Source organism: Branchiostoma floridae, chromosome 18, assembly GCF_000003815.2.
Source record: "Branchiostoma floridae strain S238N-H82 chromosome 18, Bfl_VNyyK, whole genome shotgun sequence".
Classification (NCBI taxonomy): domain Eukaryota; kingdom Metazoa; phylum Chordata; class Leptocardii; order Amphioxiformes; family Branchiostomatidae; genus Branchiostoma; species Branchiostoma floridae.
In genome coordinates this window covers 12,755,974-12,780,659 of record NC_049996.1, presented here as the reverse complement: position 1 = coordinate 12,780,659, position 24,686 = coordinate 12,755,974, and the positions used below count along the sequence as shown (strand labels likewise).

At 40.6% G+C, this 24,686-nt stretch overlaps 3 protein-coding genes and 1 long non-coding RNA gene across 19 annotated transcripts in view; 2 read left to right on the top strand and 2 right to left on the bottom strand.

The window, feature by feature from the left end:
• Nucleotides 1-187: 187 nt before the first annotated feature.
• On the top strand, nt 188-21,802 carry LOC118405822 (vitamin K-dependent protein S-like). Of its 2 annotated transcripts, XM_035805615.1 has the most exons (11): nt 192-727; nt 1,142-1,205; nt 1,707-1,790; nt 2,172-2,291; nt 2,464-2,583; nt 2,960-3,058; nt 3,432-3,468; nt 16,289-16,444; nt 17,860-17,976; nt 18,323-18,550; nt 19,261-21,802. In XM_035805615.1, the coding sequence occupies exons 1-11, from the start codon at nt 377-379 to the stop codon at nt 19,295-19,297; spliced, it is 1,413 nt and encodes a 470-aa protein (XP_035661508.1). In that variant the 5' UTR covers nt 192-376; the 3' UTR covers nt 19,298-21,802. The 2 variants fall into 2 exon arrangements, with proteins under 2 accessions (XP_035661509.1, XP_035661508.1); XM_035805616.1 differs by lacking the exon at nt 18,323-18,550 and having other exon boundaries at nt 188-727.
• On the top strand, nt 3,475-6,646 carry LOC118405823. Its single transcript, XR_004829940.1, has 4 exons — nt 3,475-3,876; nt 4,576-4,624; nt 5,815-5,965; nt 6,270-6,646. It is a non-coding gene; the product is annotated as an uncharacterized LOC118405823 (long non-coding RNA).
• On the bottom strand, nt 7,665-16,008 carry LOC118405819. Of its 2 annotated transcripts, XM_035805599.1 has the most exons (4): nt 15,865-16,008; nt 9,827-10,151; nt 9,562-9,668; nt 7,665-9,346 (listed from the first exon to the last, which is right to left on the bottom strand). In XM_035805599.1, exons 1-4 carry the CDS (start codon nt 15,895-15,897, stop codon nt 7,979-7,981), a joined length of 1,833 nt encoding a protein of 610 aa, XP_035661492.1. In that variant the 5' UTR covers nt 15,898-16,008; the 3' UTR covers nt 7,665-7,978. The 2 variants fall into 2 exon arrangements, with proteins under 2 accessions (XP_035661492.1, XP_035661491.1); XM_035805598.1 differs by lacking the exon at nt 15,865-16,008 and having other exon boundaries at nt 9,827-10,512.
• LOC118405820 (voltage-dependent L-type calcium channel subunit beta-1-like) overlaps nt 20,221-24,686 on the bottom strand; it is a 50,757-nt gene continuing 46,291 nt past the window's right edge. For 5 of the 14 annotated variants that reach the window (XM_035805600.1, XM_035805610.1, XM_035805609.1 and 2 more), the window contains one exon: nt 20,221-24,170. In XM_035805600.1, the coding sequence (XP_035661493.1) occupies nt 23,856-24,170 (315 nt within the window). In that variant the 3' untranslated portion in view covers nt 20,221-23,855. Of the gene's footprint in view, nt 24,434-24,686 lie in introns of all 14 variants that reach the window. The other 9 variants (XM_035805601.1, XM_035805604.1, XM_035805608.1 and 6 more) reach the window with 4 other exon arrangements.

The window sequence follows — 24,686 nt, the reverse complement described above, 5'->3', positions numbered from 1 at the left end:
TGGCACGTAGACAGCACGTATTTGCACGTATGGCGGGTTGTGCCCTTAAACAGCTTAAAAGGTGTTGATATGGTCTTGCCGAAGTGGACACAATGACGTCACAATGAAGTTGGGTCTCACTTTCGGCTAATAGCCAATCAAAACGCTCAAGGGTGACTAAGCCAGTCCTAGGTGGGGTCAAGGGGAACCCCCTGACTAGTACCTTTCCATGCCACTTCCTTGACGGTCATCTTTGAACAACCTTAAAGGTAGGCAGATCATAGATCAGAATTGTGGAGAACATTGCGCCAGCTGGACCTCAGGTACCGCAGTGCTACAGTGTGACTAGCCACAAACTCGCACAGTTTGGAAGACATTCGCATCCATTTACGCAAGAATGAGCGCGGAGAAGCTTCCTATGGACAGCGATGGCTATTTCAGCCGTCGTCGTGTACACGGCCCCGTTGTCTTCACTTCGCTGGTCCAACTCCTGACGGCGTGCATGTCCGTGATCATCATCGTCCTGGTGATACAAGAAGGGGCGCGTCTGAGCGAGCGGGTGGCTCTCCAGGGCCGGGAAATAGAGGAACTGTCAGCGCTGAAGAGCGGCGTGGCAGACTACAACAAGGAAGTGGCGGCCATGAGAGCACAGCGAGAGGTCGAGGTGACGTATCTGAGAGAGCGGCTCCAAGCCCTGGAGGATAAGATCCAAAACGGTGTGCCGACTGAAGGCCAGACCAATCACCAGGTAAGACCGTTCAAAGTCCACTGTGACGTTAAAGTTTGTGCTTCCGTGACGGCGCAGCCTGGTATCCCGGCAACCTTGCGGAAATGACAAAAGAGAGATTGGGCAGCTACAATAGGTTGTGGATACCAGGCCAGTCATGTTCTTGTTTTGTACTCTAGTAGCTAATTTTCAAAAGAAGTCTTATAACATAACAATTAAGATACGGATGCATATTTCATCATATCACATCGAACCATAGATATAGACATTCAAAATATTCCAAATCATTCCAAGAGTTCTCCCGGCAAAGTTCTGACATCTAAACTATCAGACAAGTTTTATTTTAGTTTTTGCAAAGACGTACATGGTTCTGTAAGCAGCCCATACAAATAATGGCGTCCGAATCATCATTGCTATTTCTCTCTTCCATGACAGTCGGTACCGGGAAAAAATAGTGGTCCTAGGGCGAAGAGGCAGGCGGTAACTTCTGAGACAGGGGGTAAGTGCGACACTTGTCTGTATTAAGGTATAGGCATGGTAAACAAAGTATTTGTATGAGTGAAAACTAGAGGCCATCACCATAACGATGTCAAGCCTACCTCGACATCTCGGGTAACCTTTCGTGTGCACGCCCTTCAGACATAATCTCGAACCAGATCCACGGTGCGTAATGTATAGTATCAAACCAAGGACGTTCTATCACGGTGCCCGTTTGACTCCCTTAGCCGGCTAGCTATGCTCCCTGGCCAGCTTTGACACTATCTTATGGCACCGTAGGATCTGCTTGGAGATTACTTCAGACATGGTGTGCAGAACCTCATGTAGTGAGATTTCCGCGCCAACGCAGTGATTTGTTTCGTTTCACGAGATTCTGAACATTTTTAAATCTTTATATATGCTTACCGCGAATCTTATCATCAGGAACCCCTCACCCACCCACTTTAACGTTATTTCATCAGCGTATTTGCTTCTAGCTGTTGTCGTTTTGTTTTTGCCTTAGTGTGCCTGCAAGGTCCGCCCGGTATCCCTGGCAGAGACGGCCGTGACGGGATGCCAGGTCGAGACTGTCCATGCGGGTCAAAAGGTATGGCCAGAGATAAGTTACAATTTTCATTTTGTATGACAAACGGTCAAATCAAACAGCACGGTGCAGGTGGATGCAAAATAATAATGTCCACAGACGCGACAAGGTTTATGATGGTTTCTTTTTTTTTTTTGCTAGTCAAACCCGGCTTTCTTTTAATAGCCGTACGCGTAGTTTGGCCGCTTCTTCTAAAACAGTCCAAAAAGGTTTCAGGCCATCCTTTTGCTAAAGAAAAATACAAATTCAAGTATGGAACCAATAACACCAATGTTTTTAATGAGATCAAACATCATCATTTGCAAAATATAACCCAGCTTTCTGTTGACTTCAAACAAAACTCGGACAGCAAATTCAAGTGTCAAAATACCTTTTCTGTTACAGATGTGACCGTGGACGAATGTACCTCTAACAATGGCGGGTGTGCTCACACCTGCACCAGCAGTCTCATCTGTTCTTGTAGGGATGGCTTCGTATTGAATGAAGACGGCCTGTCTTGTGATGGTGAGTTGAGTCTAATGCTTTTCACAGATCATAAAGTATAAATGCTTGTAATGAGATTCAAAGACAATTCTTGTACTTTTGCTCAAATGATCGACAGACGCTATGCGATCATACACTGTGCTCTTGAATCGTCTTCGTTTGCAAATGTTACAAGGACCTTTTTATGTTACAGATGTGGATGAATGTGCATCTAATAATGGTGGTTGTGCTCAAACCTGCACCAACACCCCAGGAAGCTTCTTCTGTACTTGTCCCAACTATGTTTCGAATGCCAGTGGCTTGGCCTGTGGTGGTGAGTTGCCTTTTGTTGATAGAACCAAAAGGAAATTTTATGGTACTATTAATAATATTTTAATGCCACTAGTCTAGTATAAGATATGATGATGATGACTAGTCTAGTGTTTCAGTCGGTGGGTTGGTGGAAAGAGCAGTCCCGTCCGGACAGTGGAAAATATGAAGCCACCAGGACTGGACCGCTCCTTCCACCAACCCTTCAATACATGGACTGTTGTAATGTATGTTAAATTTGAACATTATCAAACCCCTAGATAATATTTTCTAACTTTGTAGAAATAATCAAGTAGACTTACAACTACTAACCGTATGTATTAGAAAACAAACCGTTCATATCTTCATATATTAGAAAAGTAATGTTATCCTTTCTGTAGCACTACCATCGTGTAAGGCATACATAACAGCTGGGAGAGACTATGGAGACGGGTGGTACATTGTGCAGCCAGATCCGAACTCAGAGCAGTTCTCTGTCTGTAAGTACATTACCCATTTGTGAATCCATCTGGAGTTGGAAACCTTATGTTTCCTTTCCATTCATTTCACACATAGATAAAATGATACCCTCCTGATACGTTAGATGATATTCACACATATATCTAAAATAATATTCTCCTGAGGCTATGATACTTCTAAAATTATTTAGAAGACTGCAACCAGAAGATTGATCCAGATTATGTTTTATGACTACAAATTAACCTAATTGTGGTGGCAAAGATGTTTTACGGCATAGTAGTGTTTTGAAGTGCTTTAATGGTACCTTAAAGGGAGTATAAAAGGGAGTACAAAACATCAATAAAAGTAACAATGAACTTTATGAAGTGATCTATCACCTACCTTTTTTCACAGATTGTGACCAAACTACATTGGGAGGTGGCTGGATGAGGTACATACATTTTATTCTATTTGTTTATCTTATCACTACCAACAAGACCTAAAAGGGATGTATAACCTATTGTTCTTTATTTGCAAAAAGACACAAGGAATCTAAGACGGTCAGTGTAACATTATTTTCTAATCAGAAAAACTTTTTAATTTGCAGAAGGGTACTAAAAAATCCCAAAGAATCCCTATGATAACACACGCCTCAGTAAGTCATTGCATCATTGGCATGTTTTACTTGCATTGACATTTGCTGCCATTTTGGTCAGTGGATTAAACCGGTTTCCAGATAAAAATCACGTAGAATCTCGCCCAGTCGAAATCTCGCGAGCGCGCACGAAAACGAGGCATCATCTGAGTGACAGCATCAGCTTCCGAAATGGCTTCTTCAGTCGGTTCTTCGTCTTCTCCGGTAAGTTTCGCCCGTTTTTTTGCATGAACGAAGCTACATATTCCCGAAAAACATTTTGAATACACCCTAGTGGCAAGCTTGGTATCGATTATTTCCGCCCCACGTCGATAGTTACGCGTCTTTAGTCCGATTTGTTTTCGACGTGGGTAAAGGGGGGAGGGGGGTAACGTTACACACGTACAGTGTATACGTACGTGTTATCATGCGTCCGTCTGTCGCGGCCGTTTCCCGCCGGTTTCGCGGCTTCACTCGGCGTTTTTTCTGCATGAACATTACTCAAACAACATTTTGATCCCCCGGTGCCGCTATTTTCCCCGCAAATCGATTTTTACGCGGCCTTATTCCGATTTGTTGTCGACGCAAATAGGGGGGAGGGGGGCCAAACACGCATAGTATATACATATGCGTGTTGTGATTCGTCTCTTTCCCACCGGTTTCGCGGCGTGAATCGACGTTTTTTCTTCATGGAAGATGCTCAAACAACATTTGTGTTCCTTGATAGTGCTATTTTCGCCACACAGCGCTATTTTTTTTACGATTTGGGTGATAAGAATTTTGGTACATGCCCCATGTTGTAGTATTTATTTGTGCTGTGTACTGCATGTATGGGCAAGCTCTTTGGTCATATGTTTAAGTAATAGTTTATGTAAAATGCTTTGCCAATAGCATGGAAAAACTTTTTTTTCATTTTTCTACTAGGACCCTGGTGGTGGAGGTAACCAGCCCTCTTGCAGTCCTGATCCCCCCTGTAAGTCAGGAGATGATACTTAATAATCCATCTATATAATCCATGATGCAAGTGATTTGTAAGGACGTAAAGTTCTATTGAAATGATATAAAAAGTAGTATGCATGTTATGTAAACCTACTTTGTTTTTTTATCCACAGGTCTAGTGTTTGGGGATAAAAAACTCACAACAAAAGAGCAGTTGAAGGTGCTGACAGTTAAACAGTTGAAGCAGTTGCTAGGCCAATACAATCTTCCAAAGACTGGACTAAAGAATGATCTTATAGATTGTGCCCTTGTTTATTTGGGTCAGCTTCAAAAGGGCAGTGCCCACAACACTTGCACCGGGTCGTTGTCTTCGGGTTTCACAGATTTGGCCTCAATGGAGAAAGCAACAGCCCGTTCTGCATGGTCAAGAGATCTGAGAAACCTTCCAGTGCTCAACTTTGCAGCACTGTATGAATATCTCGTGTTCCGTACACAGAAATATGACCACAAAGTGCTGAAATGTACCGCCTACAAAAAATTAAAGGCCTTTCAGTATTTCCTTGAAGGGCATATAAAGAGTATTGAAATTGCAAAGAGAGATGGTGCTGTGTTTGTCAAGGCTAGAATACTGGCTAGCATGAAGCAGAAGAGATACAAAACCATGGTTGTGTTTGGTGACGGTGACGGTGACGTCAAGGCAGCAGCATGTGACTGTCCTGCAGGGTGACACATCTCTACGTACAAGCCCTGTTGGCTTTCTCCACTTCATACTAAAACAGGCCCGTTGGCTTGCGCACTGTTCGTTTTTGCCTCTAACTTATTTCCAAACTTTACAGGCATCCAAGTTGGAGACATTGAAAAACAGAAACCAGTTTTCTGTGGACTCACCAACCAATTTTAAATCTTTCACATTTTAGATCCACACCATAGTTTTTAGTGACAGTAGAAACTCACCTCATCCACCTGATAACTGATTTACTAGACTGTGAAAACACGTTTTATTCACTTAAAGATAATTGCATGAATATATAGATGTTCAGATTTAACGCTTTCTTTGTGTCATCCATATTCTTCCCTCACAGGGACATGTCCAAGCTGAAACCAATGTCTGTAATTAACATCAGACTTTAATTTCTTTGCAGATTCCAGTTTTCTTGCCAGCGTGAGCAGTGTTAAATACCAACTATACTCTTTCACTAAGTATTTTTTGTAATTTTTTTACAGGAAAGGAGTAGATGGACTAGGAAAATGCACACATGCAAGCGGCCTCCTCTTTGCAGTCGAGGACTTCACGCGAAGAGGATTAAAAAGCCACCCCAGCCCCCTGGCATGTACAGCAAGACTGTCGATTTGGAACGTGCCGCGAAACGACAAGGTGGGCATCCCATTAGCTGTATGTTTACAGTGGACATTTGTACAGAGTATTGTTGTTATTGGTGCCTGTCTGTAAATCTGTATTTGGACATACTCTGTCATTACATTGTAGTCATGCTTATGTATGTCAGACTTCTTGCTTGTTGCATACTGTATGAAAACAAAATAAATTGGAACAGCTACCTAATGTGATTTTCCAAAAAATTATCACTGGAATGGATGGATGATCACCCACATTGTATTAAAACAGTTGTTAATGAATGTCTCCATTGCTTTTTTTATTCACATATTTTGTTTGTTAACAGGTTGATCCACAGCCTCTACAGAACATAAAAATACATAAGATCCAGTATGGAAAAACTCCGCGTACAACAACAACATCACAGTATGATCCACGCGCAGAGCACCACAGGCAGCTTGATCCCGAACAGTTCACCATTCTTCAACACACACTCCAAGATTCCATGCCAAACTCCATGTTCCATCTGTTTCATGACAGCATCCAAATTGAAGAGCCAACTTATGACCCTCCGCAGTCTTTCAGCGACACTTATGACATTTCATCAGTAGACTTCCAGGCATTGATTGAACACAGAATGACAACTATGACCATGACAGAAGATGAACGAAACACAATCGAACAACAGACCAGAGGCCAGTCAGACAACAGCACTTGGCTGGAGAAAAGGAGGGAGAAGCTGACGGCATCCAACTTCGGTCCAGCCATTACCTGCCGAGTCGAGCCATCAAAAAAGCTGAACTCTATATTGTACAGCAACTTCTCCACAGCAGCAACAGCGTTTGGGAACAAGTTCGAGGAAGTGGCTGTGGAAAAGTATGTACAAACAAAGCGGCTCACAGACCCACAGACCACTTGTAAAGAGGTCGGACTCTTGGTATCTACAGAAAGACCTTGGCTAGGGGCCTCCCTTGACAGAGTGGTTACAAACAGCACAGGGGAAGGGGGTCTGGAGGTGAAATGTCCATCATCCAAACAAGATCAGTCAATGGACGAGGCTGTGTCAGACAAAAGCTTCTGCCTAAGTAGAGTAGATAATAAAATCTGCCTAAAAACAAGCCATCGCTACTACCACCAAGTCCAGGGGCAACTATACTGCAGTAAGTTGCCTTGGGTAGATTTTGTCGTGTATTTTGGCAACAACCAAGACCTCTTCGTTCAACGTATTTTCGTTGATTCTCAGTGGCAAACACGGAACCTTCCAAGGTTAGACTATTTCTACAAAATGGCAGTATTACCTGAACTATTGACTAAGAGGGTGAGGAGGGGGATAACACTGTATGAGAAAGGGGGTTGGAAGCCATACCAGGAGTAGAATACATATAGACCCTTTTTACACAACCACTGCTTTATTTCCACATTTCAGTAACATTTGGATGTTTCAGTAACCATCTTTGACTGGTTCACCTTATGCTGCAGAACTAGGTGTCACTGCTTAGTTACAGATGTCACAATGTACAGTAATTGCTTATTCGCAATATATGCATAGCAGTTGTCAATGAACAGTGATTACGGTTTAACAGTTCTCATGTACTTCTTGAGTGCCAAACATTACAAAACATGAGTCTATCCTCCAAGTAACTGTTCATGCCTGGAGTACTAGTGGATTCCCTGTTTTATACAGCATACAAGGAGTAATATGATTGTTGAATTCATAATGCCTTCTTTGTGTACATACATCTTTTTATTCTGTAGTGTAGAATTATTTGTAGTTAAGCCAACTTACTGGCAGTACATCTGTATCTATATGTATCTATCTACATGTCCACGCTTCTACATGGCTTATTTTTAAAAAGAATACACAACTGTCAGCAGAGTGTGTTCACCTAACTGAGCAACAGCAATGACTTAACAAAATGTGTACATCTGTTATATACTGTACATAGTAATAGCTTGCAGCAATACATACTGCCAATAGCAAATGTGAACTTAGGTCAGCAAAATGCAGGATTTCTGTTTTCAACAATGTTTCTGTTCTTATTACATTGTTGTATATTAAACCTCATGCACCTCCTGTACCTCTAGGAGATCTGACGGAACTTTTTCCTTATCTTTTACAAGTGGTGTCTGGAAATTTGTCATGTATGCACATACCCGGAAAATTTGGTCTGCAACTGGGGCAAGTGATAGGGGCATGACTCCATCCAATATGTGATAGTTCTTAATTCTGCCGATTGCCCGTTCCACATGTATTCTCACTTCAGCAATTTCCATGGTTGCTTGAACTTCTTCAGCAGTAAGTGCTTCTCTGCTACCTTTGAAAGGAGGTATATTTAAATCTACACCTGGAGGAAGAATATCTTGTATCTCAAAGCCTCTGTCTGCCATTACATTATCCCCTGGCTCCAGAAAGTCAAACACACCCGATAACAAAGTAATCTTTTTGTCCGTCACCCTCCCACCCCACAATTCAGACACAAAAGATACCTGTCCATTAGGAGTTACTCCCACCAATACCTTCCAAGTATTATGGTGCTTATAATTTGACCATGTCTCAGACTGTGCTTTCATGGCAGAAGGAACCTCCACAAAAATTTCAGTACAGTCCAATATAATCCTTGTTGTTGGAAACTTGTTGAACTGTGGAGGCATGTAATGCCTAATACGGGATTGCGATGGAGTAGGGAACAATAAGGGGATCTCACGAGACAGGAAGTTGATCCAAGTTGTAAACACACGAGACACAGTGCTCTCAGAAATTTCAAATCTTAGCGCAAGGTCCTTTGTAAACAGCCCTACCCTTAATCTAACCATGACCAGGAAAAACTCATCCAACAAACTACACTTCCTTGCAGGCCCTGGCTTCCTTCTTCCTGGCCTTTGATAGGGCTTATTAGCAGAGCCATTACCTGTACCTCTCCAATATTGCAGCTTCTCAGCTTTAGGCTCCAGGTACTTAAAAAGTGCAATAAAGCTAGCAAAATTTGGCATGCCAGTATAAAACCTGACGGCCGCATCATCATCTTCGAAAGCAAAAATTGAAAACCTTCTACTTCTAAACTCAGTTACTTCATCTGTTAAATCTTGTACAATCTTCTTCAGTTCTCGACATTCAAGTGTGCAATTGTGAAGCTTAGCTTCCAACATGGAAATGTAGTCTTTGAGTGAATCCATACTCGGTGCGTTATGTATAACAAATGTGTAGTCATGGTCTAACATGTGTTCAGGCACTTTATCAAAAGAGGTTTCAACTGTTTGAGTTCCAACAGAAACAAATGTGGGAGAAGACAGTCCTGACACAGATGACAAATTTGCCTGCTCGGATACTGCTGGTGTTTCCTCAGAAGTCTCGCACATGTTACTGGCTGGTGTCAACTCCATAGCAGCTTCCACTGTTGGGGGACCCGCTGGCTCCACTTTTGACTGAAAAGGGGATGGGGAATAAAGGGAATATATGATTTGCTCAGAATCTGCACATGACATATTTAAAGTAATGTGACCAGCCCTGAAAATAAAACAAACAAAAGATTATTTAAATTCAAATGTGATAATTACAACATGCATAACTTTATTTCCATTTCAACTGCACACCTGTTGTAAGCAGGTACAATAGGACTTCTGCCAACTACAGGACTTACTTTTTTGTCCTTCTTGCTTGCCCGGGTTGTTTGTGCAGAACACCGCTTCTTGGGCGACGGTCGTCTTGGTTTAGGGGTGTTCCAGGAATGTAATAGTGGCTCTGCACCTGTATCAAAATCAGACACTGTGTGTATACGGTGTACAGACTTAGATGTAAGAATGTATGAATGTCATTAGGTGTAGACTGAAAATAACATCACCAAATGCAAATGATAAGCTATCTTGTTGAAATACAGACACATACAAATATAAAAAATCACCTACCTTCTTTGAGCTTTGGGTTCTTTAATGTTAATCCATGGCCTGATTTACTTTGCACATCATCTTCTCGGAAGTGTTTTTCACAAACGACTGTATGTTTATTCATGGTAAAACCATCTTTATTGTGCTGCCTCTTAAGCAAGCTAGCCCATCGGTTTATTGATCTAGGGTCCTTGAGAACCTTTTGTGGAACACTGAACATTGTGATTTTGCTCAATACTTCTTGACCATCAATCACAAAATAGTTTGTATTGGTACATCCATATGCTGCACATATTTTTCCTCTCTTGAACGTCTTCTTCTTTTTCTTTTCAGTGGAACAATCTGCCTGTAAACAAAAGAAATACAAGTTACAAAAACATCTACTGGCAGCATTTGGTTGAAAACATTTATAAGATGTTGTTTGAGCATCTTCCATGAAGAAAAAACGTCGATTCACGCCGCGAAACCGGTGGGAAAGAGACGAATCACAACACGCATATGTATATACTATGCGTGTTTGGCCCCCCTCCCCCCTATTTGCGTCGACAACAAATCGGAATAAGGCCGCGTAAAAATCGATTTGCGGGGAAAATAGCGGCACCGGGGGATCAAAATGTTGTTTGAGTAATGTTCATGCAGAAAAAACGCCGGGTGAAGCCGCGAAACCGGCAGGAAACGGCCGCGACAGACGGACGCATGATAACACGTACGTACACAGTGCTCGAGCAGGTCGTTGATCAGTCAAATATTAGGCGTGAATGGGTCGTCGGTCGTGTTTGGCCCACAGCAGTGTTTGGGTCGTGAATGGCTGACCAATTTTCCTGCGGGTCGGGAACGGGGTGTAAGTCAGTCGTCAGGTGGGACATTCCCTACTGAATTACGACCATTTTCTCACCTGTTCCACCTTAAGTTACGACTTAAATCCGCATGAATAACGACTAGAAAGTTGGAATCGGGTTGTGTTTTTATCACGACTGGAAGCCTACCATAGTTGCCTTGACGACAAGTAACGTTGCCAAGACTACCGAAACAAAAATGGCTGACTCGGAGACAGTCCGGCGCCATGGCAACTCCGGTGAGTGACGGCAAGCCGACGCACGTCACCGTGGTGATTGTTTCCGTGGCTACCGGAATGATTGACATCTAGGGGTACCACGTGCTCTGGTATATGTAGCTCCGCGTTTTACATGGATTCTGGTTATAAACACCGTGCGTCGGGGCATGGAAATTTCGGTCTTTTCAAGCACCTTAGAGTAAAAGTAAAATAAGCAATCAAGCACCGAGAGAAACTTCAAGGATGTAGACAAGGTTGTGTATGTCATCTTTGAATAAAAAAATATCTATAACGTCCTTAATGTACTATATGTATTTAAATGTTGAATATTTTAGGACAAGCTGTTACGACAGCTGTTGTAAAATTAGGTCAGTTCTATATTTGGTCCGTTTTAGTCGGCAAAATGTAATATTAGAACTTCCAACATGGATTAACGTTCCTTGTTAATTTTGTACAGATAACATATGAGCTTCTCTGAAGAATGCTGAAAGTGCGTAGTAAATGTGTAAGATTATTATTGCAGATTCACACATAAGATACATGTAAGACAACGTAGGATTCGAACCGGCGCCATTTCTGGCAGCCATGTATCGCAATGCAGACGCGCTACTGATTGACCTAACACCCGCACGCCGGCAGTACAGTCGTTTACGTACTATTCAAGAACGCAGGGCAACAATGAAGCATATATTTATAACGTTGCATATTAATTTCTTTTCTAGCTAGGTTCAGTTTTAAACACCATGTGTAAATACCCCGTTTACTATAAAGATGGAACAATGACAAGTTTTACACGATCATTGATTTTGTTTTCGTTGCGCAATCACGCACCGTCATGTACAAAGGCTCTAGTCAAAGACGATAATGAAGAATGTATTCCGTGGCTCAGTGACATAAGAGAGTGGATTGGGCGGTTTCTATTAGAATTGTGAGGAAGTCGGATCGAGTCCAGCTAAATGTCGGTATTTTTTTTTCTCCCCGAATCTTATCTTCAAATGATTTTATTGATTTCTATATCATCAATAACATTTTTACTCATGCTGACAGGGGAATTATACAGTCAAATTCGAAGTACCTCGATTTTGTTACTCAGACCGGTATATTGAAGCTGGGTGATGTTCCCTTTTGCTGCATTCATGTGTTTCCGGTATTGTGGACCAGGTAAGCGTTGCCTCTGTTTGCTTTACGGCTCGCGGTAATTGGATACTGCCAAGCAAATGCTGTGTGATTTTCTCTGGTTGTTTTGTGCACGATGTGTTGCCAGCTGTTCATTAATTTTTAGTTCTATTTTGTTTAATTTCGTACCGTTTTGTTCCATTTTATTCACGTCGTTACATTCTGTTACGTTTCGTCGCATTTCGTTCCGTTTCGTTACAGTTCGTTTACTTTCGTTTCGTTTTGTTATAGTTCGTTATATTTCGTTCCATTTCGTTAACTTTCCGTTTTGTAACAGTTTATTCCGTTTCGTTATATTTCGTTTTGTTATAGTCCGTTATATTGACAGCACACAGTCAAGCAAACATTAACCTAGTACTAAACACAATGCACACAAACACGCCATGTTCGGTAACAAATACTGGTGAAACCATAATCAACACTATGTCACACTCAATATGAAAGAAAACACAACGCAGCATGACAAACATAATTATGTCACAGAGTATGTACATGTTACCTACGGTATTACTTGCCAAGTTAGAAATCACAAATGGATTTTGTAGGAGACAAACACGTCGTAAATCCTGACTTCAAGATCTGAACTTTGCAAACACGTTAGCAAAGCGACAACTGTGTTGGAGGCGGTGTGCAGTGCCCCTGAAGCATGGCAACGATAAGGACTTACAAATATCAAGTGGCTCCATGGCGACGATGTCATTAATACAGAACATTGAAAGCTAGAGTATATCACATGTTTATTCTATGAAAGATATAGCTATTTGTAATCTCATCGATCTTTTCCGAATTCATTATAATCGTACAGTATAAAATCAGGGAGGAGAGAAAAAGTACGTAACAAAACAAAACTCTCCAGTCCTCCTCCACATCCAACCCTCCGACTAGGTAAGGCTATGTTGATTTGATTATATGGATGACATGTTCTTGGAATCCAAAAACTGATGCGAGCGTCCGAATAAAAAAGTTTAATGCTAGCCAATGCATATAAAACTGTTTCAATCTCCAGTAAACTTAAATCTAAGCTCCTTGTAAAGTTGTAAAAATCATATACTTGTACAAATCTTGTATCCGTCCCCTACTCGAATATGGCAGCGTAGTTTGGCACGGTCGCACTTCTTTAGACTCTCCACTCATCGAACGTGTACAATATGAATACTCTTTAACTACAGCTGATGGCATCATGTATCAGGGCGCCTTCGTACTCTTCTCTCCTTGCCGTACCTGTATGGGAAAAACTGACCGCCGCCATATTATTCAATTTTCTATAACACCATTCATGGTCAAAGTGGACAAAATATAAGAGATTTAATACAACGCCAAGTATCAGAATCCACTTCCTTTGATCTTCGTAATAAACATAACCTTCAGATGTTAGAATGTATCACAACTCGCTTTAAGAAATCGTTCATAACTTAATTATGTTACGTATCATTGGAACATTGTATCTAAATGTTGCAACAACAAAAAAAACTTTATTATACATACGCACAATGTTATACGCCATACGATAAATATACACAAGCAGTCAAGCACATACACAGAATAACGACAAAAATAAAGCGATTTTCAAAACCGAATTCCATGTGCTTCTCATATAGCCTGAGTATCATCCTCCTTAGTAACCGCTGGCTCACGACTTTCGCTTGCTAACCACGGAAAGCGAAAGTTGTGAGCCAGCGGTTACTACGGAGGATGATACTCAGGCTACTTCTATTATTCCGTCATTTCGGATGAGAGAAACTGCCAATGAAAACCACACACGTCGTCTAAACAAGGTAAGTAACAGTTTGCACTTTAAGAAAGATTGGAATTACTAAACATAGACGGCGAACATGGTGTGGACCACCAGTAAAACATTACTACCTTACTATTATTACCAGTTCTCGAGTTCGTCAATTGATTCAATTCACAAGTTCGACAATTACAATATAAAGTATAACTACAGGTAGACGGATAACTATGCAATGTACAGGTATATTGGCTAACAACCTTGACATTTCACATAACTTATGTTGTTCGTATTTGCACAGGGACTCCAGAAATATTCAGGTTTCGACTAGCCTCAACAGACATCTAAACAACATATAGTAAATTAAATTAAACAAATTTGACAAGAACAATGAAACGGGAACGAGATGGAACGAAATATAACGAACTATAACAAAACAGAACGAAATATAACGAAATGGAACAAACCGTTACAAAACGGAACGAAATGTCACGGAAATATAACGAACTAAAACAAAACGGAACGAAAGAAAATGAACTATAACGAAACGGAACGAAATGTAACGAAACAGAACAAACTATTACAAAACGGAACGAAATGTAACGCAACGGAATGAAATACAACGAACTATAACAAAACGGAACGAAAGAAAACAAAATGTAACGAAACGGAGCTAAATATAACGAACTGTAACAAATTGTTACAAAACGGAACGAAAGAAAATGAACTGTAACGAAACGGAAGGAAACGAAACGGAAAGAAATATAACGAACTATAACAAAACGGAACGAAAGAAAATGAACCAAAACGGAACGAAATGTAACGAAACGGAACAAACTGTTACAAAACGGAACGAAATATAACGCAATGGTATGAGATATAACGAACTATAACAAAACGGAACGAAAGCAAACAAAATGTAACGAAACGGAGCTAAATGTGACGAATGGAACAAACTATTACAAAACGGAACGAAAGAAAACGAACTATAACGAAACGGAAGGAAATGTAACGAAACGGAGCAAAATGTAAAGAAACGGAACGAAATATAACGAACCATAACAAAACAAAACGAAAGAAAGCCAACTGTAACGAAACGGAACGAAATACAACGAACTATAACAAAACGGAACGAACTGTAACGAATCGTAACGAAATATAACGAAACATAACCGAATTTAACGACATTGATGAAATGGAACAAAACGGTACGAAAATGAACGAAACAACGCAAAATTAATAAAAATGGAACAGTATGGAATAGAGCGAAACAGAACCAAACGGAACCAAAATGAAATAAACGGAACGAAGCGGAACGATAATTTGATGGAAACGACATGGAACGGCCTAATTATAAAACTTGAAGTAAACGTAGACGCCTAGCACGTCAAAAGACCAGCTACCATTTACCAGCTTTCATTTTTATAAAACTTTATGGGTTGGATCAAAGGAACTGTAACGTTAACGTTAGCCTATAGCATAATTTTACAAGTAATATTCTGCAAAAGAAATGAAAATAGTTTCGAAAAAAAATTGTGCGACCTCATTTTTCCTAAGGGGGTTAAAAATCAGCAACTGAACAAGGCAGATAAACGTAATAAACGCCTAGCTCATCCGACTAACTTACAGTTTGTTTATTTGGATAACCAGGCTGTAACGCATCTGATGACCTCTATTGACCTTTCTTCTGGACGTCGACCAAAATACGACTGTATACGTCTGATTACCGACCTCGTCGTATATTAGTCAAAACACGGTCGTATTTTCATCGATGGGGCTCAAGGGATTCGGTCTCACAGTCGTGTTTTGGTGGGCACGATAGTCGTGAAACGGTCAACAGAGATATACGACTCAAGTCTGACTCAATTACGATCCAAACCTAACGCATTTACACCCGCTCGAGCACTGTGGTATACACTGTACGTGTGTAACGTTACCCCCCTCCCCCCTTTACCCACGTCGAAAACAAATCGGACTAAAGACGCGTAACTATCGACGTGGGGCGGAAATAATCGATACCAAGCTTGCCACTAGGGTGTATTCAAAATGTTTTTCGGGAATATGTAGCTTCGTTCATGCAAAAAAACGGGCGAAACTTACCGGAGAAGACGAAGAACCGACTGAAGAAGCCATTTCGGAAGCTGATGCTGTCACTCAGATGATGCCTCGTTTTCGTGCGCGCTCGCGAGATTTCGACTGGGCGAGATTCTACGTGATTTTTATCTGGAAACCGGTTTAACAAAAGCTGCAGTACCATCATGGATTACTAGTTGACACTTCTGTACCACCGAGTTGTAAAATACTGGCACAATCTTGGAATTCTGCAAAAACGCAGTTATAATAAAACACAAAATATAGTAAACAATTCAAAAACATGAAAACATAATTTTCTGAGTGAAACGTTGTACTCCACAGCTTCATACAATGGCCACTCCTCCAAGTTTCCCCTGAATTGCTAACACTGTCCAATTTTGCTGATGGAGATGCTTATTTCTAGTTAGTACCTTGTTACCCTCATTTTCAGGTTCTACTACAAGGCTGGACCAAATACCTGCCACAACTACCAAGGAGTCACCTGGACTGAGGACATCATGAGCAAAGTCAACGCGACAGACTTTCTAGTCAGTGATGACATCACCACAGGGAATACTGACCAATCCTGGCTGTTCAGCGGATTTGAGTACGTTGTTAAATGTCATTGCAAAGACTCATGATTTGCAAAACCAGAGAACATTTGAAATCAGCTGAATTCAATAGAAATATACAGTTTTGCTCTTTTAATACTAGTAGCATGATGACCCAACAGTCCTATACTAGATTCCCTGTCACTCAGTGGATGCTAGACTCCTATCTCAATAATATCCATGGTGCAGGTTCAAACTCTGGCCTCTGCTGCCTGTTCACTCATTTTTCCTTCTAGTTGATGGTACTTGGATACATCTCATAGTTACTTGAATGTTCATCTGTAACCGTCACGGTAATTACTCTGTGACTGGAGTACAGCAGAGTCTTGTAATCACTTTGTTTGTTGAGTGTTCGCACCTATATCTCTATGTTCCGTATGCCGCAATCGCATGTGGATTGGCATGTCGTCTGTACTCCGTTGGGAAATGATGCACGTTATTTTTTTTTTCGCTGTAGCTGTTTTTATCATAGATGTAATAATTTCAGTTTTCACCCCTACGCTGTCCAGTATAGTGGTACAGGTCTTCCTTATGATTGCGCCTTAAGCCTTGTGGTAATTTGATACCGTCAAGCAGATCGTCGGAATATGCCATCTCGTTCGGGCTTTGCGTTTCCAATATTGAGGTTGGTTTGACATAGCATACTGTTAACATTTTGTGCGGTTGATAGTCATATGCATTTTATGGTTAGAACGTGTTTGATCCTTGGGATCTTTTTTTTTCGCGGTAGCTGTTTTCATTATCGATTTAATAATATGAGAAAACCTATTTCCCTGGTATTGTGGAACAGCTGGCCTATAGACGATGGGGTTTGGCAATTACTTATCTCCAAGCAGATATGGGGTTATATTATGTCCACAGCTGTCATTGACCCACTTTTTAAAGTGTTGTGTGTCTCAAGTATCCATTGTGAAGCTGAGTTGTTGTTTTCATTTGGTGTTGTTCGATTGAGACGCTGATTTCGCTGTGTTTTAAATTTGGAAGTGATAGGTATGTCAGCTTTTAAGTAAGTTTTTGGTATAAGTTGATGTGATGTGTTCTGTATGCGATATATACACCGAGTCATACCCCACAGAAAACATCACAACCGACATAAATCATAATTAGGTCACAGAGTATGTTACATGTACATTGTGTACCTACGGTCACTTGTTGTCATTATAAAGATTTTGAATGTAATGTAAACAAAATAAAGCACCTACCAGTAAGCTTTCAATCAGTCCTATGATGCCTCTCATATTGAACTGAGACTGGGGCTGATACCAGCTGCTCATTGACCCATTGCTGAGTTCACAATTTCATCAGGTTTTGGGTCAGTTCAGCTTGAGACGGATCAGAGGACTAATAGAAAGCTTGCTGGTAAGCGGTTTTCTTTACACATAAAAATACATGTACAGTCTTTGCTACATAGGTTCGGCAGCAGCGCTTGCCCCAACTATAAATCCTGCGTAACACTGGAATCTGTGTTTGGCATCAACACAATACAAGCTGTGGCAAACCTTGGCAACTGCAGGACGCCTTCTGGATCGTAAGTTTATAGATTTCATACATTAAGTCGTTGTACATGAATATGAAACAATGTGAAGACCTTCCATGTCATAAACTGGTTACATTTTTAGTCATCCTCCCTCATATATACATGTAAATAACACTAAGACTTGTCCACACATAACCACAAGTATAGCACCTTCTTCCTCTTAGATTGCTAGCTAAATGTGATTGACGTTGTTCAAAGCCAACAAACATTGTATGAATCAAGACCATTTTTATTTTGTATTATTTGCTTTTACCTCATATGGTTTAATGAAGGAATGAAGTCAAAACAATACAACACACTGTCTCAAGAGAATGAAAACATTGTCCAATACTTTCAGGCAATGGTCTCAGAACTACATAAGTGCCTATGTCTCTGTGAGGGGGAGGTTAGACACACTGGGCGGCTGGACATCGATGTATGTTGGCTGCAACCTTTCATCAACGTATACAGTTGGACAGAACGCCACGATAAGGTTCGGAGGAAATCATCACCATTCCGGAGAGTTTGTGCACACAGGTTGTAACGGCTACAGGGTCAACTACCAGAACTCCATCACCTCCCGCTGGTAAGAACTTAACACTTTGGTAGATCCATAACTTTAACACTATAATTTTTTTTTATAGCAGAGTCCATTTAAACATGGTGCATTCTTTATGCGGTGGGTGGGAATTTGCAAAATGAAAAAAGAAATTTTGTGCTACCCTATCAATTCACTTCAGGGGGTGATCAGAACTAACTGAAGGGTCTGTGCCAAAAGCAGATCAACTTGGCGAGACTTAAGCATGTCTGCAGTAAACTTCCCAGTCCAAAGAAAGACAAGAATTTGAAGATCTCATGCCTTGGTGAAATATTCAAAGTTTCTTGTATGTCTTGTAGATAGCATACTTGTCATAATTGTTGTTATCAATTATGCAATTATGGTTTTGATTAACATATAACACATGAGTCCATTGATTACTTCTTGTCACTCTGGTGAATGTAACTATATAGCAAAGTGGAAAATCTAGTATACATGTAGTAGCATGAAAATGAAATATAGTAGCATCTTCCATTGACCCTACGACCTGGAATGTCATATCAGTCTGATACTTACTCTACCAAGTTGAACTCTACCCTCTACTAATCACTCCTGTTAGTCTGACTTTGCAGTGATACCTTCCTCTCTCTCACTTCCTGCCATTCTGAACACACAAGAACACAAACATCCAGACACACTGAAAGCAAGAACTTCGTACAAAATGAGGCAATAAATGTTGGTTGTGATTTGTGTTACAGGAACACGGATAACGTCAGGGTGATGTGGATGCGCTGAGAAGGAGCAAGTCCTTGATTTAATGTTCAATGTGTGTTTTGACGTTTATTTCCAAATTTGTTAATACATGCATGCCATTTTAATTGATGTTTGAGAATTTTGCATAGATGTCAGCATTTTTGTAAGATGAGGGCACTTTGGGCAAGTGGTGAATTTGGAAATGTCTAAAGGCTATCTGTCCATTCATGTAAAGCTTTTTTCAGCTAGTAGAACTGGGCAAACTGAAATCAAAGTTACTGTCCACTCAATATTGTAGATAGAAATAACTAATGTAGGAGACTATGATAGACATACATTGTTATATGTAGCACATATTCTTAAATAGACTTTGGTCTCAAAGCTAGAGTACTGTCATCTTTGATGTTCACTTTAGCCAAAGGCTGCAAGGATTATAGTCCATCATAGCTGTCCATCTAAATTAACTGATGGACCAGTGAAAGAGCAACTTCATGACAGCTGCAGATAACTGTTTCTCTTTCTCTGCATTTTACATTTCTGTGTTTATACTGAGGTGGGTGGGGTGATTGGATCAGTCTATTGCACCTTTTCTATTCATGTATTACATGATGATACAATTATACACTGCAAATAAAACATATACATGATTTATAGTTCTGTGCCGAATACTTGCTATTTATCAAGCAAATGGTACATTATTACCTCAGTGAGACATGTACAGCTTCTTCAAATTTCTTGTACTATCTACTCTCATTCATTATGCAAATAATATAAATGTTGAAATTAGCAAGATCTATTTCAATTGATGGGAGGCCCATATCAACCATGATCATCATTTTTCATTTGGGATTACTGATGTTGCATTTATGTGAAGGCCTAAGGGTATCCAGGTGTTTATATTACACAAATGTTGAAAAAAAAGTCTCAAGAAAACACAAAATCAAGCCACCAAGAATCCAGTCTGCTGTTGAAAATTTATTTACAAATCCAGGAAAAGAGAATGCCTTCCATTTTTGGAAATACAGTAGAAGACATGGTTAAATAGGTGAATCTTCAAGAAAGCTGAGAGTGGATATAGGTTTAAGTGCACAGAGACTTGGGAAAGTTTGCAAAGTGTCCATGTAGTATCAACTGGCACAGCAGGCCTTCAAACAGCTAAGATGTTGTAAAACTAGTGGTCGATGCCAGGGTTATTCTAACCAATCGGTTGGTTTGGGGATGGTATTTCTTTGCAGATCATTGTCTGTTTAAAAGTATGCTGTTTTTTAACAGACCTACTGTGCTCAGTTGACGATTCATTGTACATATTCATAATACAGTTCCGGGAAAATGTGGTTGTATACAGGATAGCAGGAAAAGGAGGTGTGGGTTTGTTGCGGCACACAATGTGTTTTACCCACCAGTACAGTTTACAGTGTGTTACAAAAGTTTGGTGACATCCATATCTCAATAACTACAGGTATTTGTTATCAATGGCAAGGCCATGATCACTTATCAACTAGAGCCCCAGCAAAATACTACTGTGTGATAATTCTTTCTTTAATATGTTCATATGACGTGGTTACTGTGAACTCCATTGAGGACGCGCATGCAATTTTTTGGAAACAGTTAACAATCCCCTTAGGAGCTATGAAGTCGCAACGTCCATCCTCAAATCTTGTTTCAAGATCTTCTGATACCCCTACCCTACCGCTATACCATGCAAGGTATCTACTATACTGATAACCAGCCCATGTCATTCAAAAAACAATCCAGATACAAATTTTTATGCAGATTATGTATTCTTTGTGCTAAAGCAAATGCATACCATTAAAAATTCTTTCAACTGATGGTGAGAGCCTTTACCACTAATATATTCATTTTCCACTAATTTTGTACTAAGACATTCATAGGTTTGTACCAAGAAAAACTCTCCTCATATCAATACCACACTTGGTAGAATCTCCAGAGAAATTTCAGACATAATTCTTATGAGCATGATTTCTGCTGCCTCATCACTATGTCCAACATAAGTATTTGCCTTTTTTTTTCTTTCCTTAAGTACCTCAAAGGCAGTAACAAAGAAACTGTAACTCCATGTAACTCTTCTTTGGCGATATTAAGGCCTAGTTTTTAAAACCTGATAAACATTTTCCCCACTTCACTACAATGTAAATCCCAATATCTTTTCTTCCCCTTGCATTTAAATACCACAATACTATGCATATCTAGTATATACAGCCAACTCCTGCAAAAAATCATGATTTCAAAAACACAACCAGTTGACCCCTTAACCGTTCTGTTAACCACTAAAGTACAAAATTACAATAAAATATATTATGTATTCCCTCTCCTTATCAATATGTTTAAGCGTCATAAATAAACAAGCTTGACATACAAAACTTGGAATCAAAGGCAAAAAACACAGCGGCATGGTACTTCCAAAAAATAACAAGAAAAAAACACCCCATGGGATAATGGTTAAGCCACAGGTTATGGTATAGCAGCAGAATTCTTGCTATTGTGAACAAACATAGCTTGCTTTTTGGCAATGCCTCAGGGGCAGAGCCTTTTTAATATAATGTTGTCTCTGTAGGTATTCCCCATGTCACATCTTCATCCCACCATGTTATTATCTAAGAAAGAAAACCAAAACCGTGGGAGTACAAATGTTCATTACGTCTTCGTCAATAATGGTCATGACTACTCTGTACACAAGCATGCCATTCTCGTTAATTGTAATTTGTAAAGTGACAATGAACTTGCCGAGGGCATGCAGTGACAATATTTTACATCACCCTCCCTACAGAACTCTGGGTATAAATGTCCACAACCAGCATGTAAAAGTTTCTTGGGTATCTCTGCCACACTTCAAATTTTTTTGGCGACACCTTTGGGGCAGAGCCATTTGATACAGTTTAATGTGGCGCACCTCAAGAGTAACATTGCCCCTGTTGTAATACCTTAAATAAAATATCTCCTATAATACAGTTTTAGATATTTCAAAAACAAAGAAAATGATATCTCACCAGCCCTCAAATTGTCATGTTCATTTAAGGTGCAATGTTTATCACAAAAAACAATTTCCTCTTCTGCGGTGCTTCACAATAATTGGAAGAAATGCCAATTTTTTTTTTCATATGTACATTAGCCTCAACTGAATCGAGGTAGACCAGAACAAAAGAAAGACTCAAATACAAATGTTCAAACCGAGGAAGCACAGCATAGTTCTGTTTACCCCTTCACCTTTGACCTCTACATATGGCTAAGAAGTATACAGGAGGAGCAGGTGTACCTAGGTGCTCTGAACAAAACATGTATGTGTATTTTTTTTTTTCATTTTCTATACTTCAGCACATCATTGAGTTCTTCATACTGCCCTGCAAATAGAGACCACACATGGCTGATACGTTTGTGCATCATCAATTTAAATGTGTAAGTGTGCTTGGACAGGCCTGTGTCACCAGTGCCAAAAGTCAACAAATAGACCCCAACAGCTGCATTTAATCTACATTTACGCTACATCAAGATCATTGTTCTTAGCTGGAAAGCAGGCTGTGTTCCTGTACAAGCTGAATCCTTTAGTCAAAAATTTTCTGGTTACCTTAGAATCACCAACACATTCTGCCAGTGAACAAAGCACTAGCACAAAACAACAAGCCCTCACAAAATCATTTTATACTTTCAGTTCCTTGGTACGGTGGATTTTCAGAAGTAGTCAGTGAAAACACTTGCCTTCTTGCTCTTCCAGAACACATGTTGCACCCAAAAAAACTATCCAATGCTACAGGTTTTGTATTTAGCAAAGAAGTCTGAGGCCACTAATTTTAATGTCACTGGTCTACAATGACTAGTCAGGCATTTTCCCACACACTGAGATTCCTTGTGGGTACCATGGATTTCATCCTGTGTGTGTGTGTGTTTTTAACAAAAGCACATATACATGGCTTGTCTTGATTTGAAAGTAATACAATGATTGTAGCTGTACAAGTGTTTCAAAAGGCTGTTGTCTCACACCTTACACATATAGATTCTACATGCCTCATTTTCATTTCATTTCTTCTTGGCTTTGTGGACTGATGCTTTCATGCAAGTGCCTGCTTCTTTTTTTTCATTTCTTATGCATGACCTGCTGCTCTACTGGTAACCTCTTCTTTCACCAGTAGAAATCAAAGACCTCAGCTTTGCCCTTTCTGCTCTTGGCTCGCAAACGCAAGTACCCGACAACCCCATTCCTAATCTTTACACGGTACTCGTATCAGAATGGGAGCCATGTTTTTGTCCTGTAGGCCAGACTTGAAGCCTGCTAACATCTTTGTAGAGGTAACTGTCCCTAGAGAAAGGAACAGTGAACCTCAGCTGGCAAGAAAGCAGCCTTGTTTCCTTGACGAAAACGATGGACATTACTTTCCAGAGCAACCTAGGTGCCTACTCCTCCAGGTTTGAATACCAGAAACGTAACGGTTTGGTCGTATTTGTCATCGCTTCCCTCTCTTCTGACCATAAGTTATGATGTCCCATTGTCCACTGAATATAAACTCTTCCTTTGCCAGCCGACATATGGAGCTGGATACATGAAACAAAATGTCAACTACTCGGAACTACCAGTGCTCGCCCTGGACTAGGTGGCGATTTCTCGGGGTTCTCGCATGGGATGGTTTCGGGCCGGCGAGCGGTTATGTGAGCGGGAAGGCGAATGTGGAAGTCTCTCTCTACTCAGGCTGACTTCTCTCCGAGGATCTCTCATGTCTCTGTGGCCCCCGAGGTCCCTGTGGCCGTGGCGGTCGAGGTGTGGCTCGGGATGATTGTCAATGTGTGTCCTATCTACCCGGGAGTTTGCGTTGTACTCGGGACTATGGCTGGTTGGAAGGTCATGGGGCGGGGGTCCTCTCCGCGGCGAGCGAGGCGAACGGTCATCATGCACGAGGTCGGGACCCTGGTTAGTAATCGTGAATGACAACGAACATGCGTGTTACTAACGGCGACAGCTGCGAGAGGCCATCGGACAAGTTAGTATGTACTGTAACACAACCATAACATAACACAGTGGTAACATCAAAGTGGAAATTCAAAACTCGAAGGGTACATGCCACCATACAAAAGTGTAAATGATCTTCACTTCATTAGTATTTACATGGGGTGGTGGGTTTAAATAATTTGAGCTATGGGTAGTGGGGGAGCAGCTCAACTTGTAACATCCTGTAAATGAAGAAGAGAGACAAGCATTTTGCTAAGCTACAAGACATTCACAGACACTATACAAGCTATGCAAATTAATAGCATGCAGACAGTCTACTTAATATTAACTATACAAAAATCTACTAGCAGATTCTCTTCCCTTTTGCTCTTCCATTTCCACTGAGCCAGCAAGCACACCATATTTTGCTTCTTTTGTTAAGCTCTTTTGAGCACCGAAAACACAGATTTCAGCTTTCACTGATTCTGCATCCGG

Bases quoted from the DNA above. Each gene is read 5' to 3' on its own strand.
- LOC118405822 (XM_035805615.1), top strand. From the start codon at position 377: ATGAGCGCGGAGAAGCTTCCTATGGACAGCGATGGCTATTTCAGCCGT. The intron at 1,791-2,171 runs GTATGGCCAGAG...TTTCTGTTACAG, and splicing joins CTGTCCATGCGGGTCAAAAG to ATGTGACCGTGGACGAATGT. The intron at 2,292-2,463 runs GTGAGTTGAGTC...TTTATGTTACAG, and splicing joins AGACGGCCTGTCTTGTGATG to ATGTGGATGAATGTGCATCT.
- LOC118405819 (XM_035805598.1), bottom strand. From the start codon at position 10,241: ATGGAAGATGCTCAAACAACATCTTATAAATGTTTTCAACCAAATGCT. The intron at 9,669-9,826 runs GTAGGTGATTTT...ATTTTGATACAG, and splicing joins GAACCCAAAGCTCAAAGAAG to GTGCAGAGCCACTATTACAT. The intron at 9,347-9,561 runs GTAAGTCCTGTA...TCCCCTTTTCAG, and splicing joins CAAGCAAGAAGGACAAAAAA to TCAAAAGTGGAGCCAGCGGG.